This window comes from Schistocerca americana, chromosome 4 (genome assembly GCF_021461395.2).
Source record: "Schistocerca americana isolate TAMUIC-IGC-003095 chromosome 4, iqSchAmer2.1, whole genome shotgun sequence".
NCBI lineage: Eukaryota > Metazoa > Arthropoda > Insecta > Orthoptera > Acrididae > Schistocerca > Schistocerca americana.
Window position 1 is genome coordinate 852931929 of NC_060122.1, and position 21666 is coordinate 852953594.

General features: G+C 41.9%; 1 protein-coding gene across 1 annotated transcript in view; it reads right to left on the reverse strand.

Annotated features, from left to right (window-relative positions):
• LOC124612896 overlaps window positions 1-21666 on the reverse strand; it is a 155554-nt gene that overhangs the window by 31976 nt on the left and 101912 nt on the right. Inside the window, exons 5-7 of the mRNA XM_047141358.1 lie at window positions 11419-11534; window positions 8272-8440; window positions 5410-5492 (exon numbers count right to left, since the gene is read on the reverse strand). Of these exons, the coding sequence (XP_046997314.1) occupies window positions 5410-5492; window positions 8272-8440; window positions 11419-11534 (368 nt within the window). The remainder of the gene's footprint in view (window positions 1-5409; window positions 5493-8271; window positions 8441-11418; window positions 11535-21666) is intronic.

Consider the following 21666-nt stretch of genomic DNA (forward strand, 5'->3'; position numbering starts at 1 on the left):
AGGTCGAGCTACGGAGGAAGTCTGCACGGGATGGTTCCTTCTTGAAGGCCCGTGCATCTGACTTCGGTGTCTTCGTCTTAGCAGAAGCTGAAGAAGGTGCTCGTGTCTGTGGGGTGATGGGAGGAAGAGGAGACGTCGACCGCGCGATCTTAGCACTGGCCGAACGGACGACCGTGGTGCTGAAGGTCAGATCGCATGTCTGGGTTGCTACCTCCCGGGTAGTCCGAGGAGAGGCGAGGACAGTACTGTATTTCCCCGCTGGGAGCAGCGTGGGCTTCCTACTAGCCAATAGCTTGCGAGCAGCCGAGGTGGACACTTTCTCTTTGACCCGAATTTCCTGGATACAGCGTTCTTCCTTATAGACAGGACAGTCGCGGGAGGATGCGGCATGGTCACCCTGACAGTTCACACAACGAGGAGACGGAGGTGGACAGTCACCCTCATGGGCATCCCTGCCACAGGTGACACATTTAGCCGCATTGGAACAAGACTGTCGAGTGTGATTGAAACGCTGACACTGGTAGCAGCGCGTAGGTGTCGGGATATAGGGGCGAACAGAAATAACCTCGTAGCCCGCCTTGATGCGCGATGGCAGCTTAACACTATCGAAGGTCAAGAAAATTGTCCGGGTCGGTACAAGGTCATTGTTGACCTTTTTCATGACCCTATGGACAGCCGTCACGCCCTGCTCAGCGAGGAATGATTGAAGCTCCTCGTCAGTCAATCCGTCGAGGGAGCCAGTATAGACCACACCACGAGACGAATTCAAAGTTCGGTGGGCCTCCACCCGGACAGGGAACGTGTACAGGAGGGTGGCCCGAAGCAGTTTTTGTGCCTGAAAGGCATTCTCAGTTTCTAGTAATAAGGTGCCGTTACGCAACCTGGTACAGGATTTGACAGATCCGGCTATGGCATCTACGCCCTTCTGAATAACGAAAGGGTTGACAGAAGAAAAATCCTTTCCGTCCTCAGTTCGAGAAACTACGAGGAACTGTGGGGCAGGCGGTAGTACTTTTGTCACTGTTGGCTGGTCACGTTTCCGTTTTTGGGTCGAAGTCGAAAGAGATGGAGTAGAATCCATTGCGGAGGAATCCCCCATGATTGCCAGTGTCTCCGATGGCGCGCTCCTTCCTTGTGGGGACCCTCTCAGAGGGCACTCCCGCCTTAGGTGAATGTTTACACCTCAGGTCACACCTCCCGAGAAACAGACGGAGGGACCAATCGGCATGGTCAGAAGGTATCAGCTCAGGCAATCACCCCTCCCCGGGCCTGGCCTTTACCAGGGGGTACGCGCGTGCCTTACATGTCTACCCAGGGCGGGGACTTACGCGTTACCCCGTCACCGGCTACGCGTGCGAACGCGTGGGTCGGCCTTCAGGCACGCACAGGGAGGAAGGAAGAAGAGGAAAAAGAAGAGAGAGAGGGAGAAAGAGGACAGACTGTCTCAAACGCCGAGGCGGAGACCAGAGAAGGCAAGGAGAAGAAGGCAATGAGAAAGCAAGGGGAAGAAGGCAATGAGAAGGCAAGGAGAAAAAGGCAATGAGAAGGCAAGGAGAAGGCAAGGGAAAGAGTAAGGAAGACAGTGAGGTGGAGAAGAGCAAATAAAGGAACCAACAAAAGGAAGGAAGAAACGAGAAGTGAAAAAACCAAAAGGACCACGATGATAGGTCGTGGAACCGTCCGTCTCCGGACGCAGGCGCGAACTACCCCCGTGAGGGGGATGGACTCCTTTTAGTCGCCTCTTACGACAGGCAGGAATACCGCGGGCCTATTCTAATCCCCGGACCCACAGGGGGGGAGAGAGATGAATCAGCTGGTCTACTGGATACATTCGGTGAAGTGCTTGTAGGGCACTAAGCATGTAAGGTGATGTCTGTGAACCCTCTACAGTGCAATCAGAATTCCATATAATTCTGCATCATAATTTGTAAATTGTTCTGGAACCCTATCAGGAAAAACAACAGAATAACAGAAGTAAGTCTCTTGCTGGGATGCATCTGTATAAACAATGATAAAACTGTGGCATATACTTAAAATGGATGTAAAGAGAGTTGTAAAAACATAATCTTTAGTACTAATTTTCTTGTACTGTATAGAGCTTAAAATCACATTGGGTCTCTGAATACATCAAGGTCGCAACACATTCCATCCCTAGTAGTGTATGTTGATGCCAAATAGATACAGATCCTTGAGACAGTCTGTAGCACGTATTCCAGATCGCTTGGTCACATGGCGCTGATTCCTGAGCAGCTGTTAAAAGGTGGGTTGGAACACTGCATTATATGCCAATGACTGGAGACGCTGAGACTTTCAGTACCTGTAGAGCCAAAAGGATACATCACCAAATCCAGAGTTTTGGTTCACCAGCCTCTGCACACAGACTCTGAACTGGGGTTGGCCCAAAAGGTTCCAATCAATACCCAAATGCCCCCATGGTGCACAGCATCAAACATCTTGAGATAGCATGTAGGGGCTGATCCGTAGATCACGCTGCCATAATCTAAATGTGATCGAACAAATGCCCTGTAAAACTGCAGGAGGCAGGACCTGTCAGCTCCCCATGTTTTTCCACTAAGGAATTTCAAAATATTCAATGACTGGAAGCTCTTTATTCATAATTCTTTCAGGTGTGTGAGCCAATTTAATTTCGACTCAAGTAATAAACCCAGAAAACACACAATTTTTTGAAAACGTAAAATATTGTCCCCCGCTGTGAGTACTGGTTGGTTAAAACTTCGATGAGAATGGTTAAAACTGACACATGTAGTCTTCTCTAGTGAGAAACAAAAACCAGCTGTCCTGTCGCAGGTTTCCAGCCTTCTAATGGTTAGCTGTAGCTGCCTTGTCGTCATCGTAAGATCAGAGGCAGAATAAAAGATTGCAAAATCATCCACAAAACAAAGAGAAATTGACAGGGCTAATGAATGCGGAGGAAATGCCGTTAATACTGATGGCAGACAATGTGACACTGAGGACACTGCCTAGGAGGACCCCATTTTCTTGAACAGAGCAGTGAGACAAGGCATCGCCATTGCGATATCAAAAACACCGATCCTTGAGAAAGGATTGGATAAGAAGGGGGCAGACATCCACATAGTTGGCGAAGGACTCTGTACCTCCACGTAGTATTGTATGCTGTTTTGAGGTCAAAAAACACAAAAACCAAATGGCTTTGGCGTAAGAAGGGCTCCTGTATCGCCGTCTCCAGTAGAGTTAAGCTGACAAGCGTGGAACGGTGGTGCCTGAAACCGCACTGGGAGCAACTCAGGTGACCTCGGGATTTGAGCAGCCAGATGAGGCAGCGGTTAACCATGCATTCAAGAGGCTTACCCATACAACTGTAAGGGCTGCACTCTGGTAACTATTAGGCAAACTGCAGTTTCAAATTTTGTCTCTCAATAGTAATATTCTGGCAAAAGTATTAACTTACCAGCATACATCTCTGGTTTAAATACAGTACTGCACTGTAAAACTACAATCACTTGTTAGCCCTGAGGTAGGTTAATTTATATATGCCGAGATGTTGTAACAAATAGTGCCATCTACTGAAGTGGTGTGTGCATTAAATACTTTAATTGGATTATTTTCCATGGAAAGAATTTCTTCTGTAACATCAGTGATCTTTCTTTCTTTCTTACTTCCTTCCTTCCTTCAAGGCATGGCCCCCTCAATCACAGACTTCCAGTCTGTTTTGGTCTTCCGCACGCCTGCGCCACCTTCTTACTCCCGCCGCTCTCAGGCTAGCTTCCACATCTTCCAGCCATCTCACACGTGGTCATCCTCTCCTTTTTCTACCACCAGGATGTCCCATCATCAGCTTCTTCAGGAGCCTTTCTTCTGTCATCTGCTGGACATTTCCTTGCCATCTTAGCCTTCCCATTTTGAATGAGATTACAAAATCAGGTTCTTTGTACAGAGACCTTACTTCTTCATTAGTCCTAATTCTCCATACTTCTCCTTTTACAGGACCAAAAATCTTCCTCATCACTTTCCTATCTCAGATACTTAGCTTCTTCTCCAAAGCCTCTGTCAGTACCCGTGCCTCACTTCCATACATAAGAACTGGTTTGATCACTGTTTTATAAAGTGTCAGCTTTAATTTCCTACTTAGGTTCTTACTTTTGAGCATGGAGTAGAGTGGTCTATATGATCTGTTGGCAGCCTTAATTCAGTTTGTGACATCTGCCTCCACTTTGTTTTCTGATGTTATTACTGAGCCAAGATATATAGAACAGTATACTCTTCCGAAGCTGTACCCTTCCAACTGGAGCTCATCTGTGTTTCTTCTAACTCTCTCAGTTACCATGTACTTAGATTTTGTCTCACTAATTTTTAGACCAAGGTTCTTGGCAGTGGCTTCAAACTTTTCAAAGCTGATGTAAGTGCCTCTGTACTTCTGGCACTTATTACCACATCATCTGCATACGTTAAAATTTGAAGAAGCCTATTATAAATATTGCCTCCTGGGTTTGTGGTTATTGATCTTACTGCATCCTCTAATACTAGGTTGAACACACATTTTTCAACATCACTGATCAGCTCCTGATACTGGGTAATAATCTTACACTGTTCTTTTCTCTCTTCCTTCTTACACTGTGCTGCTTTGTCTTTATCACTTACAGCCCAGTATCAGGTTCCACACCCTGCCTCAGTGGCTTTCAGAATATGGGTGTCTCAAATAAAATTACTTTTTCCCTTCTTCCTTTAATCTATTGCTTTTCAATAAGGGATATTATGGAACAGTAATGATACAAGCAAGTTCAGCCTTTGTCTACTCATGTTTGAGGTTTATGATTACATCAAGTATTAAATATTTCTACTATCATCAATGATATATAAGCTTATTGTACCAATTATAACACTTTATATACTGGGTAGATATATAATTCACTCATTAAACAACAGCAGGAGAAAACACACACAAAATTTAATGAAATGTGCAAGCTTTCAGAGCCAGTGATTTCTCCTCCTAGCAGAAGGGTTGAGGGGGAAGAAGAAGGGTTGTAGGAAAAGGACTGGCAAGGTTTGGGAAACGGGGAGAGTTACAGAAAAGTCATCCACAACCCCTGGTCAGAGGAGACTTAATGGACGGGATGAAACACTGGTAAGAATTGTACGTATCTAATACAAATATTCTTCTCTGGGAAACTCTTCAAACTGTATAAAAATTTATCACTTTGCACTGTACGAAATGTGCTTTAATATTGCTTCTGGACCCAAATATGTTTTATGATTATTGATTAACAACCATGTGTTCTTGTTCTATATACTATCACAAAACATATGAAATCTTGTGGTAAAACTTGTTAAGGGCATAAAAGAAATTATGGAAATGCATAATTTACATTTAGCACAGCACATTTCTGAAACACAGAAAACTTTATATACCAGTACACGAAACATACTTACATTTACACTATCTTCAAACCACTTTTTCTGTACATACAGCTCTTCATAACAGTTTACTGGTTCTCGTAATTTAGATGGTTTCACTAAAAATAAAAAACCTCAATCAAATTTCAGTTGGTTTATATCATGGGAACTACACTTAACTCTATTAAACATACTGTCTCTCATTCAACAACAACCACCACCACCTGTATTTTCAGCTGAGAATACTTATGTCTTTGTATTCAGTGATAATTACAATGGAAAGTCCAGGTCAGAAAATCAACAATTATGAAAAAGATAGATTGCTGCTCACCATAAAGATGACATGCTGAGTTACTCATAGGCACAATGAAAAGACTGTTACACATTTAGCTTTTGGCCAAACCCTTCTTCAGAAAAGAAAGGAAAAAGCACACATTCTCACTAGCAGGTACATCACATACACACATGACCACTATCTCCAGCCAGACAGTAAGTGTTGTGTTGAACGAAAGCAGCAATCTAGAGTGGTGCAGGGAAGGGAAAAAGAGAGCTGGGTACAGTTGGAGGGAGAGGTGAACTGTCAGGTGAGCAACCTGTGGCTATAAGGTATCAGGACAAGGCTACCTGACAAAGTACTGCGAGGCTGTGGCAGATGAGAAAGGGGGAGCAGAAAAGCAGAGGAGCAGAGAGGGGAAAAGACTAGTGGGTGCGTTGGCAGAGAACGGGCGCAGTGAAGGCAAAGCGGCATCAATTGGTAGGAGGTTGTAAGACAGAGGGGGCAGAAACTGTTGGGTGGAGGGTGTAAGGACAGTAAGTTATCATATGTTGAGGCTGAAATGGGATTGGGAGCGGAGAATGAGCTGTAAATGAGATTGGGAGCAGGGAATGAGCTGTAAATGAGATTGGGAGCAGAGAATGAGCTGCAAGGGTAAATCCCAACTGTTCAGTTCTGGAAAGTTGGCGGTAAAGGGAAGGATCAAGTTGGTCGGAATTGTGAAGCACCCATTGAAATAAAGCATGTTATATTCTGCTACAAGCCTTGCCACAGGCTGGTCCATTTCGCTCTTGGCCATAGTTTGGTTGTGGCCATTCATACTGGTGGACAGCTAGTTGGTAGACCTGCCAATACAAAAAGCTGTGCAATAACTGCAACTATGCCAATCTGTTTATGGGTCATCAAACGGAAACCTTCGTAGCCTCCCAGAAAACCAAAATCCTAGTCTGGTTCAGGTTCACTAACCAGTCTCAGGGCCCAGACATCCTATCCTCATTCCTTCACAACCTCAACACCTTCTCCCCATTCCCTTCACCTGGTCTTCTTCAACCCAGCATGCTACCTTCGTGGGCACTCTTTGATGTCTTCATGCACACCTCTGTCCACATTAAACCCATCAATCACAAACAGCATATGCATTTCCGATACCTGCCACTGCTCCCACACTAAAAAATCCCTTATGTACAGCCTGGCCACCCAGAGACGGTGTATCTGCAGTGACAAGAACTCCCTTGCCCAGTCTGCTCAAGCTCTCACAAAGGCATTCACAGACAGGCACAATACCCCAGACATAATCTGCAAACAGATTTACCATACCATATCCCCACACACCCCCAATCCTCCCATCACTGACAAGAATCAGCAACAAAGGAGTGCCCCTTCGTCACCCAATACCATCCCAGACTGGAACAACTGAACCACATCCTTCACCAGTGCTTTTATTGTCTACCATCATGCCCTGATATCAGGGAAATCCTATCCAAGATCATTTACACCCCTCAAGGTGATGTTCCATCGTCCACTAAAGCTTCAAAACATCCTAGTCCATCTCTTTGCCACTCCCAATCCCAACCCCTTGCCACAAGGATCATACTCCTGTGGAAGACGCAGGTGCAAAACCTGCCCAATCCACCCACCCAGCACTTCATATTCCAGTTCTGTCAAAGGCTTATCCTACCTTCTCAGAGGCTGGGCCACCTGTGACAGCAGCCATGTCATGTACCAGCTCTGCTGCAGTCATTGCAGAGCTTTTTATATTGGTATGACTACCAACTAGTTGTCCACAAGGATGAATGGACACTGCCAAACTCTGGCCAAGAGCAAAGTAGACCACCCTGTGGCACAACATGCAGCTGAACATAACATGCTCGTTTTCAATGCCTGCTTCACGTTTGTCATATGGATCCTTCCCTCCACCATGAACTGTTCTGAACTGTGCAGATGGAGGTTATCCTTGCAACACATTCTTTGCTACTGAAATCATCCTGGCCTCAACTTATGGTAACATACGGTCCCACACCACCACCCACCAGTTTCCACTCCCTCTGTCCTATCACGTCCTCCTAATTCGCATCCTCTTACCCTCACTGTGTGTCGCTCTCTGCAAACGCACACATCTACCCCTCTCCGCTCCTCACCTTTTCTGCTCCCTCTCCCTCATAGCCTCCCAATGCTACACCGGGGAGCCTTGTGCCAACACCTTATAGGCCCAGCTCAGCTCACTCCACTCGACAGCATTCGTCTCACCCTCCAACTGTACCCAGCTATCTCTGCCCCTTCTCTGCCCCACTCCCAATTGCTGCTTTTGTTCAAGGCAACAGTTGCAATCTGGTTAGAGGGGCTGGAGGTAGCAGTCACGTGTGAGTGAAGTGTACCTGCTTGTGTCAATATGTGTATACATTTTCCTTTCTTTTCTGACGAAGGCTTTGGCCAAAAGCTAAGTGTGTAACAGTCTTTTCGTTGTCTGTGTCTGCAACTCGATGTGTAAACTTTACAGTGAGTAGCAATCCATCTTCCTCATAATTCTTGAACCGTCTAAACAGATATTTGTAATTATTTTAACAGCAACAAAAGGGAGAACTGATGTGGGTGGTGATGGTGGAAGAGTGGGTGGAAGCACTTACTTCTATACTTCTGCCTCACTGTAGAAACTTCTTTTAAATATCCACGGTGATGGTCGCGGCACCTATACAACTGGTCTTGTCGGATTTCCCTCTCTTCCTCATCAGTCCTCCAATCACTTAGTAGACTTCCCTGATGACTACAGTCTTCATTATAGGAATTTCGGTAGTACTGTATGTAAATAAACATATATGTAAATTAATAGGTCCCACAGTGGGATTAAATGAATTTAAATTTCATTACAAACACAACAAATAAAATAGTTAGGCAACACATATTAAGTTCCAAAATACTATAGATTTTATAAAGGAAGTTAATCGTCTGGTGAGCTTAAATGAATTACTAAATGAAAAACTAATCTGAACGACACTTAACATTAACTCTAATTTGCCTGTCAGCACTGGTTACTAGGGAATGTTTATCCCGTTTGAAAGGGGCTTTTTGGCCATGATGTTCAACTGGCAACAGACAACAGAGAGTGCAGTGTGAACAGTTATGATAATCTGTTTGGGAATAAACAGCCAAGGGATTCAAAATCTTAATTTTCTTACATAAACACTACAAATATATGTTTGCTGCTTCATCTCTAAGTTAGTGTCTTATTAGTTTCACAAAAAAATATAAATTATTGACTTTGTACTAATATTTATGTCACATTTTCAACACTGAGTGGGAAAAAACTGGTAAAAATCAACACTTATATTTGGATACCATATTATAATTTTATCAACAATCTACCCTTATACTTCCAAGGGAATAGTCCAACCCAACATTTTGAAATCTGGTCTGAAATATTTTCATATGGAACAAATACACCTAAAAAACACAATGTCAGAGTTTTAGCTGCTAAGACACACTACAAGTATTTTTTTTTAAATGTTGGAAATTGTTAAATTCGTAGCTTGCCAGGTGACTGGAAACACGTGCACGCCTACCAGAACTGTAGCGGACAGTGCACATGCGTTGTGTCAAACACACATCCTTGATTGACGGTACATCAGTAAACAAATGACAAGGCACAATGCATTCGTATGCTAAGAGGTACGACTGAATTAATTTTGTGTTTTCTTAGTATATGCTTGCTAACAGCATTTGTCTGTGTGTAAGTTCCAGAGTATCCAATTAACATTTTCATCCTCACAAAGATAAAATAAGATGAAAGTATTATGCAATCTAAATCACCTTCTTCTCTCAAAGGACTAAAAGTTTTTTATATATTAGTTAATTTCTTGAACATTCATTTGAATGATGTCAAAATGTCATTAAAAGTTATGGAAACATTAGAAGAATGAGGAAGTAACTCTGACGATTCTGTGAACTGTAGTTAGAACAATGATTGTTACGAAGTCCAGAGCAAAAGTACAGTACTTCCTAGCCCAAGGGAGACATGGTAATAGCTCTCAGTGAAAAAGAAAAGGCTGGAAATTATTTCGTTAAATTAAGGAGGGAGAAAACACTTAAAATTACACTGTCCGCAAAGCTAGTTTCTTTCGTACTGGAATTGTATAAATGTAAAAAAAATACTTACATGCAGTACGAAATATGCCCCAAGATATAGCCTGCAAAAGTGTGGAAGACAAACTATTCAAACGAGGGAGTTCTATGCAACTGGGCCTCTGAATTGCAAGTGAGATGAGCATTACTGACTTCCAGGCTTCTTTGAATTGGTTAAGCAGATTCAGAAAATTACACAGGAAAGGAAGTTGCAAAATAATGAAGCTTACTTCATGTAAATGTCTAAAGGAGATGTCATTAATAGGTAGTACTGTAGACGAATTCGTAGCTCCTTGTTATCCCCTAAAACACTGTGTATTTCAAGGGGGGAAATAAATAAATAAAATATGACAAGAGTAGCTTGTGCAGTTGATGGATGCCATGACACATTCATATACAATAATGCCACTAATAATATAATGTATTGTTATATAATTACAGTGATAAGTATCACTGGATTACAGTTTCCGCAGCTTTACATCCACCTTCAGTAACCTCGAAGGCAAATTATGGCCAAAAATTAATAAAAGCACTGTTTAGTTGCAGATATCTTGTAATCAGTGTAGCAAAATCTGGAAAAATAGGAGAGAATAATTTTCAATACCACATCTGAAATATCTTCTTATCAGTTGCAGAAAATAATTCGTTGCTTTTGCTGGACTCTTGGCCTGGACATAAGGACACCTCTGTAATTAGGAGGATGACCAAAAGGCTATCAACATAATTAGGTTTCCATTCTGGACTAATTGTGTGACTCAGCCCCTCAATAAAGAAGTTTTTCAACAGTGTTAAGAATTTTTCAGAAAATGACCAGGCAATATAATCTAGGTTTATTGATGTAACAGTATAGCTAAACTTACGCCATTTGTGCACTGTCGTTCTGCATCATCATCACGTTTTGTGAATCTGGCGAGGTAGGTGCGCCTCGTAAGCAACACTTTATGCAGGACAACAGCCACAACCATTTCTTACTCTGTTCCAACATTGTCTAAATAACCTGGTAATTACTGTGAAGTGCCGGAATGCATTAATTTTCCTTTGTTTGCATCATCCAGTACACATTCGCATGTTTGACAACTACAGGAAATAAACAAGGAACTGTTTATTGTTAGTAAAATAAACTTATTCAAAAGTTATCGTAAGAACTGTGCTACGCCTTAGTTTTCGCTGCCAGTAACTTGTTTCACAATTACAACTGCAACAGTTTAGCTGTCATTAATATGAACAATGGGGGGAGGGGGGTATTAACTTGAGACTTCGTGGTATGGTGTAAGTGCTTAAAATTCGTGTGTGTGTGTGTGTGTGTGTGTGTGTGTGTGTGTGTGTGTGTGTGTGTGTTCACTTTGGACTTCGCACTATGTGGTACTACATTCTCTTGTCACGGCTGTGTCTGCTTGTTCTCCAGATCTCATGCCTGCTGAGTGACTTAATTTTATACTTAGCGTGCACTTTCACAGCTAACATTTTGACAGTGCGTTTCTTTCAGTGTATTCCTCCTGTGGGAAAATTTCTCAGGATAGGTTTTGACATATTAGATTGGACCATTCCCTTGTTAGACACAATTCTAGGTTTTTATGAAAAAGAGTTCATTCATATTATTAAAATGAGCAAAATTAGAAAAACAGGTGCCTGGCTATTTACATCAATTGCCTTACATTATTAACGATGGTCACCAGGATAGTGTCGTCCACATTTATCCTTCGTTGGGTTTTCTCTTTAACTTGAGATCTGTGAAATTCCTCACGAGACTCGTACAAAGCCTGTATCTGATCTGAAAAAGAATAAATAGCACCAGTTACTAGAAATGTAATTTTTTATGGAGATTTAAACACACACACACACACACACACACACACACACACACACAAGAGAGAACATCATCATTATGCTGTAAGCACATCAACTCCTGTAACAAAATGTACTGTTTTGTTCAGATTTAATTTATTACTTCCTTTCAGGCAAGTGGGTTAGAGTGATGCAGGAAAAAGGCAATGAAATAGAAAAGCGTAGAGAACTGACCTTTTGGTGTTTCAACACAATATAAATAAACTACATATTTTTTAGTCCCTTAAGTTTTGAGAGGCTTTTGGTAAATTAATGTTTGAACATTGTTCTGTAGCCATAATACAGTTTGCATTCAGCAAAATGGTTTAAAATAAAAGGTCTGTGTTCTCCACATACCTTGTAATCCAGCTAGTGAAATTTTTCAAGTGCTGGTTTCAAGTAGTTAAGAACCTTAAACTTTATTTTGTCTTGCAAATAAACTTTACAGACTAGAATTCATATACCTGTACCGACATTTCAAAAACATTGGTGAACTCGCCAGTTTGAGCTCTGAGTTCAGCCGAAGAAACACAAAAATTGCCAGTTACGTAATTTTTGTGGAAAATAAAACAATGGAAAGTCCATGTTGGAATATACAATTATCGAGAGGATAGACTACTACTCACCGTAAATATGACCCATTGAGATGCAGGCAGGCAGTTATCTCCATCAGGAGAAGGAGAGTAGGTCATTAATAAATTTGGTTAGGGCTAAAGGCGATGTCTTTGGATAGCACTGAAACATCTGTGGGGAGCTAATGATTTTGGTACAAAAGTTAATAACAGTGTTCTGGGAGTGGTTCAGCTCTGATTTTAGTGGATTGTTGGAAGCAGCTTTGGGGGATGTGGCAAGTTTGAAAGGTCAGCTAGATAGCGTCTTGGTGCTATGACGGTTGACGAGGAGGAACACTGTGGATAAGATAGGGGTCCAATAGCAATGCCCCAAGGTGGCAGTAGGAATTCAGCAAGTTTCTAGTGCTCTTCCAGGTGCTGGAGTGGAAGGGACCCAATTTCAGAGATGTGAAGTATATAGTCAGGATTAAACAGTAGCAGCATCTTGTGGAGGGAGCAGAGGTTGTTCTAGGATGTATGTGGTTCAGTATGATATCTTCACGATCTGGGCTCAGGCCCAACACACCATACCCCCATTCCTTCACAAACTCAACACCTTCTCTCTCATCCACTTCACTTGGTCCTCCTCAACCCAGCATGCCACCGTCCTGGTCATTAACCTCCTCCTCTCTGATAGCTCCATCTGCGCCGCTGTCCACGCTAAACGCACCAACTACCAACAGTACCTGCATTTTGACAGCTACCCTTCCACACAGCCTAGCCACTAAGGGATTGCGTATCAGCAGTGACGGCAGCTCACTTGTCCGGGATGCTGGAGGTCACACAAGTGCCTTCACAGGTAGGCGCTATCCCCCCAGACCTAGTCCACAGAGATTTCCTCTGCCATATTCCCTGCAAGCACCAAATTCTCCTGCCACCCCCCAAGAGCCAGCTACAAAAGAGTGTCACCACTTTATCAGCCAATAATACCCTGGACTGGAACAACTGAAACACATCTTTTGTCAGGGCTTCAATTATCTATCATATTGCCCTGATATGTGGGATATCCTGTCCAAGGTCCACCTTCATAAAGTGATGTTCTGTCACCACCACAAGATCCACAGCATCCTAGTCCATCCCCATCCCACTCCCAATCCCATTCCCCTGGAAAAGGTGCAAGGTATGCCCAATCAAACCACCCAGCACTTCCTAGCCCAGTCCTGTCATAGGCGTACCCTATCCCATCAGAGGCCAGGCCACCTGTCAAAGCAGTCATGTCATGTACCAGCTCTGTTGTAATCGTTGCTCGGTTTATTGGTATCATTACCAACCAGCTATCAATCACAAAAAATGGCCACCAGCAAACTGTGGCCAAGAGCAAAGCATACAGCTGAACATAACAGGCTTGATCACAATGGCTGCTTCACATACCATGCCATCTGGATCCTCTCCTGCACCACCAGCCTTTACAAACTGCACAGGTTGGAGTTTTCCTTACAACACATTCTCCACTCTCGAAATCACCTTGGCCTCAACATACGGCAACCAACTGTCCCCACAATCTGCACACAACAGTTTCTGCCCCGTCCGTCCTATCAGCTCCTCCTAACACAAATCTTCTCACCCTCATTGTGCACTGCTCTCTGCCAATGTAACCACCAACTTTTTCACCTTCTCTGCTCCTTTCTGTTACACTCTCTATTTCCCCCCTCCCTTACCCACAGCCTCCTGAGACTGCACCAGGTAGCCTTGTCTGGCCACCAACTAGTACCTTCACACTCGGCCAGGTAGCACTGTTTCCTCCTCCGTCAATCATACCCTGCTATTCCTACCACTTCCCTGTCGCTCTATGGATTGTTGCTACCATTCAACACATTTCTGTTTCAGTCTGGCCTGAGCAGCCAGCATGGTGTGTGTGTGTGTGTGTGTGTGTGTGTGTGTGTGTGTGTGTGTGTGTGTGTGTGTGCGCGCGCGCGTGTGTGTTTTTGTTTTCTGATGAAGGCTTTTGCCGAAAGCCTAATGTGTAACAGTCTGTCTGCAACTCAATGTGTCATTGTGTCAACTTTATGGCGAGTAGCACTCCATCCTTTCCATAATTATTATTTTTATGGAGAAGAAACGCATCTCTCCCCTCCTGGATGTCACTGCTAGAAGTAAGTACCTCCCTATATTTCAAACCATACTTCTGGATGCACTTTATGTGCTAAGAGGCCAGCAAAATATGATACTGAACACTGTTTGGAAGAATGGTCTTCCTGAGAGGAAAAAAGGTACTCTTCAATCTCATGGTATTTCCTTCTCCATCCACAGGTGATCCAGGAGTTTCAACAGTAACAGCCGGTTGATATTCTTCATAGGTTTGCAGCCAGGTCATGTCGTCGTCCAGACACAATATTTTGGCGGACCAGCTAGCCGCCATCTTCAGGTGAGTTAATGTTTGTGCACTACCTCGCCGGAACTGAATTCCAGCCGCAATGACGGAAACCTTTATACACCACGGACAGAGCACCGCGCGTGCACGAGATCTACATCTACATCCATACTCCGCAAGCCACCTGACGGTGTGTGGTGGACAGTACCTCTATCTGTTCTCTTTCTATTCCAGTCTCGTATTGCTCATGGAAAGAAAGATTGTTGGTATGCCTCTGTGTGGGCTCTAATCTCTCTGATTTTATCCTCAGGGTCTCTTTGCGAGATATACGTAGGAGGGAGCAATATACTGCATGACTCCTCGGTGAAGGTATGTTCTCGAAACTTCAACTATAGTCCGTATTGAGCTACTGAGCGTCTTTCTTGCAGAGTCTTCCACTGGAGTTTATCTATCATCTCCGTAACGCTTTCGCGATTACTAAATGATCCTGTAACGAAGCGCACTGCTCTCCGTTGGATCTTCTCTATCTCTTCTATCAACCCTATCTGGTACGGATCCCACACTGGTGACCAGTATTCAAGCAGTGGGCGAACAAGTGTACTGTAACCTACTTCCTTTGTTTTTGGATTGCATTTCCTTAGTATTCTTCCAATGAATCTCAGTCTGGCATCTGCTTTACCGACAATTAATTTTATATGGTCATTCCATTTTAAATCACTCCTCAGATAATTTATGGAATGAACTGCTTCCAGTTCCTGACCTGCTATATTGTAGCTAAATGATAAAGGATCTTTCTTTCTATGTATTCGCAGCACATTACACTTGTCTAGATTGAGATTCAATTGCCATTCCCTTAACCATGCGTCAATTCGTTGCAGATCCTCCTGCAGTTCAGTACAATTTTCCGTTGTTACAACCTCTCGATATACTACAGCATCATCTGCAAAAAGCCTCAGTGAACTTCTGATGTCATCCACAAGGTCATTTATGTGTATTGTGAATAGCAACGGTCCTACAACACTCCCCTGTGGCACACCTGAAATCACTCTTACTTCAGAAGACTTCTCTCAATTGAGAATGACATGCTGCGTTCTGTTATCTAGGAACTCTGCAATCCAATCACACAATTGGTCTGATAGTCCATATGCTCTTGCTTTGTTCATTAAACGACTGTCGGGAACTGTATCAAAGGCCTTGCGGAAGTCAAGAAACACGGCATCTACCTGGGAACCTGTGTCTATGGCCCTCTGAGTCTCGTGGACGAATAGCGCAAGCTGGGTTTCACACGATCGTCTTTTTCGAAACCCATGCTGATTCCTACAGAGTAGATTTCTAGTCTCCAGAAAAGTCATTATACTCTAACATAATACATTGTTGTTTAATGTCGGACAAAATTGGATTCCATATCTTACTTAGAGGAAAACCTTTATTAACAGTGATAATCTAATTTCAATGGATTCTTTAAGAAAACATTCCCAATAGTGAGAAACAGGAGAAATCAATTGTGTCTTGTCATACATCATGCTGTGTCCTTCATTAAGGCAGTGTTCCGCCACTGCCGACTTCTCAAGTTGGAACAACTGAGTGTGCCGTTTATGTTCCACACACCGGTCCTGAATAGTTCGAACAGTTTGACCAATGTATTTCTTTCCACAGTGACACGAAATTTCATAAACCCCGGGCATCCTCAAGCCCAAATTATCTTTAACTGAGGCAGTAAGGGCTCTAGTCTTGGCCACTGGCATAAACACACTTTTAATATAATATTTTCTTAAAATTCTTGAAATTGTGGATGATGTACTTCCCGCCAAGGGTAAATAAGCAACAGTTTCTAAAGCATCCTCTATTGGTGAAAAGAGCTTATGCCAATTCTGACGAGCAACATTTGAAAGAAGAACTTGATCATTTGAAGATTCATTTTAATCATTTGAAGATTCATTTTAATCTTGAAATGATCAAGTTCTTCTTTCAAATGTTGCTCGTCAGAATTGGCATAAGCTCTTTTCACCAATAGAGGATGCTTTTGAAACTGTTGCTTATTTACCCTTGGCGGGAAGTATATCATCCACAATTTCAAGAATTTTAAGAAAATATTATATTAAAAGTGTGTTTACGGCAGTGGCCAAGACTAGAGCCCTTCTTGGCTCAGTTAAAGATAATTTGGACTGGAGGAAGCCCGGGGTTTATGAAATTTTGTGTCACTGTGGAAAGAAGTATATTGGTCAAACTATTCGAACTATTCAGGACCGGTGTGCGGAACATTATCGGCACACTCGGTTGTTCCAGCCTGAGAAGTCGGCAGTGGTGGAACACTGCCTTAATGAAGGACACAGGATGATGTACGACAAGACACAATTGATCTCTCCTGCTTTTTGCTATTGGGAATGTGTTCTTCAAGAATCCACTGAAATTAGATTATCAAGTAATATTACTAACAGGGATAAAGGTTTTCCTGTAAGTAAGATATGGAATCCGATTTTTTCCGACATTAAACAACAACGGTCTTCTTTTCGATCACTGGATTCTTCCACCTAGTGCTGTTGCGATTTATCGTTTGCCGTCTTCTCCCACTTGCGCGCTGCGTGTCTACTTGCTGCCATGAGGCGCTGCCCATCATTTTGTGCACACACGGTGCTCTGTCAGTAGTAAATGGGCTATCTGACCATGACATGCAACACCTAACATTAAATTTTGAAAATTGTCAGGGTAAAACATCTATCAGAACTGAATACAGAAGGGCAATAAAACAGTCAAAAACTGAGAAATTTAGGAGATTTCTCAAAGAAATTAATTGGATGCATGTTTACAGCATGCAAGACACAAATGGAAAATACAAAACATTCATTGATAAAGTTAGCACCTTATTTGAAAATTGTTTTCCCCTGAAGGTTGGGTTGGGGTTGGGTTGTTTTGGGGAAGGAGACCAGACAGCGAGGTCATCGGTCTCATCGGATTAGGGAAGGACGGGGAAGGAAGTCGGCCGTGCCCTTTGAAAGGAACCATCCCGGCATTTGCCTGGAACGATTTAGGGAAATCACGGAGAACCTAAATCAGGATGGCCGGACGCGGGATTGAACCGTCGTCCTTCCGAATGCGAGTCCAGTGTTTAACCACTGCGCCACCTCGCTCGGTGCCCCCTGAAGGTAACTCAAATTAAGCAGATGTCTAATAAGAAACCATGGATCACACAAGGGATAAAGATATCACGTGAGACAAAAAGGAAACACTATCTGATACGTAGGGACACCTTTGATACTAGCATTATAGCTGATTACAAAAATTACTGCAAAATATTGAAGAAGGCTATCCAGAAATCTAAACACCTGCATTATGAGAAGAAGATAAATACATCCAGCAATAAAATAAAAACACTAGGATCAGAAATGACGAGTGTTCATGTGAGCTTAGTCATATCTTAAGTTATTTGTGTAATCAATCAATCGTCAAAGGAACATTCCTGGACTGGCTTAAATATGCTGAAGTTATACCTTGTCACAAGAAAGGGGACAAATAAATGCCATCAAATTACCGACTGATCTCACTTTTGCCAGCTTTTTCAAAAATCTTTGAAAAGGGTATGTTCAAGCGTGTACTTAAGCACCTTAGTGAAAATAACTGTCAAAGTCACAGTTTGGGTTTCTTAAGGGTTCTGATATTGAGAAACTATTTACACTTACAACGAAAATGTCCTTAATTCATTGGACAACAAATTAGAGGCAACTGGCTTATTCTGTGATCTGTCAAAGGCGTTTGACTGTGTGAATCACAGCATTCTTTTAAGTAAATTAAAATATTATGGCGTCACTGGTAGTGCTGCAAAGTGGTTTCAGTCCTATCTTACTAATAGAAAACAAAGGGTGTCATTACATAACACTTCAGCAGTAGACAATCAGACATCATCTGACTGGGAAGAAATTACATGTGGTGTTCTCCAAGGTTACATCCTAGGTCCACTACTGTTTCTTGTGTATATTAATGACCTGTCATCTGTTACCTTACCAGATGCCAAGTTTGTCTTATATGCTGACGATACAAACACTGCAATAAAAAGTAAATCAAATATAAATTTAGAAAGGGCAGCTAATCAAATTTTTACTGGCATTAATAAGTGGTGCATAGCCAATTCACTGTCATTAAACTTTGAAAAGACCCACTATATGCAGTTCAGAACTTTCAAGAGATTTCCTTCTGGTGTGTGTATAAAATATGACAACATGGAAATAGGAGAAGTTGAGAGTGTAAAATTCTTGGGATTACAACTTGATAATAAATTCAGTTGGGAGCAACATACTAATGAACTGCTAAAGCGCCTAAACAAGTCTGTGTTTGCACTGCGAATGATGTCAGACATAGGAGATATAAATATAAAAAAACTGGCATATTTTGCTTATTTTCACTCCATTATGTCATATGGTATCATATTTTGAGGTAACTCCACAAACAGAGAAAAAAATTTTAGAGTACAGAAGCATATGATAAGAGTAATGAATAGTGTAAACCCAAGAAAATCATGTCGAAAGCTATTAAAAGAAATGGGCACATTAATCACAGCTTCTCAGTATATTTAGTCCTTAATGAAGTTTGTTGTAAATAATACATCTCTTTTCCCAACTAACTGCTTAGTACACAGTATCAATACTAGGAATAAGAACGATATACATAAAGATTTAACATCACAACATGTGTTTTTCAGGGAAGTGTAGTAGATTTTTGCGCAAGAAAAGATCATAACAGCGATTCCAGGAACCACGGTAATGAGGAGCAACTATTAGAAAATACCAATTCAGAACAGGATGTTAGTGTGAGTGAGCACTGCAATGCAGATGAGGAGCTTACAGTGAACTGTGGAATTAGCACTATAATAGGTGAAATGGTATTAGAGGTACCTGAGGAAGAATACAGGAGGGCAGAGGAAGTTTTACGTAGATTAGAAGGAGTAGTGTCTGATAGTGATGAAGAAGGAACAGAAGTGGAGGAAGCAGGGGGTTATTTTGATAATTCTGACAACACGATAGGAAGGGTTCCAGAATCCGATATTACTATCGAAGAAGGAGAGTGTTTGCAGAAGTGTTTTGATTTGACAGTAGTGGACAGATTAATTAAAGCTGCCACAGTTAAACAGGAAGAAGACTCCGTGAATAGGTGCGTAATTTCCACAGAAGGTGTAGGATTCAACAGACGTCAAGTAGTGCAAGATTTGTTAGATGAACGTGATTCTGAAGTCAGTAAGGCAAGATTTGTTAGATGAACCTGATTCTGAAGTCAGAGAGAAAACTGCAGGACAGCCTATAATAGAAGAAGTTGCTATTTTTAATGAGAAGGTTCCTTGTTTACTGGTAGTGGTTCCAATTTATGTGCACTGTCACAGGGTTTTGTGAATGCTCTCCCTGCTAGTAAGGATGTGGTTATAATGGCAGTAAATGGCATAAATATTATTGTAGCCACAGGGAAAAGTAAGAAAATAGTTAAACATGAAGTTATGCTATCTGTCAGTATTGGCGATGTACAGTTGGACCAGAATTTTTTTATAATAAATGGCTTAGGCATGGGAATGCTGGTGGGAGCAGATTTCTTACAAAAGTACAAAGGAAAAGTGGATTTTGGATATAATGAAGCAGTCATTGTGGTGTAGGAAAGAATAATAGCTATTCCTTTTATTAGTAAATGGCAATATGAATCCGACGAGTAAAGTGACATGCCTATATGTTAGTGCAGAAAAAAAAGAGGATGTTGTGGGGTATAATGAGTATGGCGAAAGGAAGGAAGTAGAACCTTCTGAGGTAGAAAACATCCGAATAAGAATTAATGAAAAAGTAGAGGGATTATTGGATTTGACAGAAACACAAAAGGATGAGCTGAAACGAATTTTGAGCAGGCATCAGGAAGTGTTTGACCAGCCAGGACTAGTTCGAGATTACGGATGTTATCTAACTGTAAAAGAGGATGCACATTTCTTCCAAAAGTCATTCGCTGTTGCCGAAGTACATAAAGAAGCTGTAAGATATATGATTCAGAAAATGCTTATGTGGGACATTACAGAAAGGGGAATTAGCGTGTATAAAAACCCACTGGTTGTGGTGCCTAAAAAGCACGGTTTGATTTGGCTCGTTTTGGACGCTAGCGCTTTGAACAAAATAATATTTCAAGAGAGTGATAGGCCTGAAAATATAGAAGAATTATTGCAAAAATTTAAAGTAGCAAAATTTTTCACATTGATGGATGTAACTTGTCGTTACTAGAACCTACCCTTAGCGAAAGAATCTAGGAAATACACAGCTTTCCTGTTCGAGGGAAGGTGCTATCAGTACAAGGTGGTGACCTTTGGATTAAACATCAGTGTTTGTGCATTTGTTAGGGCAATGTCCCAAGTGCTAGGTGACCAGTTTTTAAGAAGAATTACAGTTTGTGTGGAGGATGTGTTGATTTCAACTTCCACTTGGAAGAACACTGAATGTTGTTGGATAAGGTTTTAGAAGCAATAGAAAGGGGTGGAATGAAACTCAAATTACACAAAAAATGAGTTTATTAGAAAAGAAATAAAATTCCTGGGACATATTGGTAGTGGAAAAGGAATTAGGCCCAATCCTGAAAAAATTAAATCCATTAGGGATTATTTAGCACCTACTATCCGAAAGGAATTAGAAGGTATGTTTGGCCTTTCTGGATTGTGTCAAAAATTTGTGCTTGGACAATTATTCAACATACCTTGTCTGAGAGAACTATTAAAGAAAAATGTACAGTTTAGATGGACAAATGAGTATCAGAGGGCCTTTGAAGAACTTAAAGAGGCACTGCTAAATAGTCATATATTAAACCATCCTGACTTTGCCATGCCTTTACCAAGTTCATGAAATGATCGCGTTTGCTAGTCAATTATTGCAACAGGCAGAAAAGAACTATGGCATTTCGGAGCTGAAAGCTCTACCAGTTATATTTGGGCTAAAGAAATTTGAACATTACCTATTAAGCCACAAAGCAATAGTTCATACTGACCATAGGGTCTTAATATTTTTGCAGACATGCCAACTAAAACATGGGAGACTGAGGTGGTGGTCAATGTATCTCCAGCAATTTGATATAAAGTACATAAAGGGCTCGGAGGACATTGCAGCCAACGTACTGCCTAGAAATGTTAAAGAAAACGGGCAGGAAGTAGA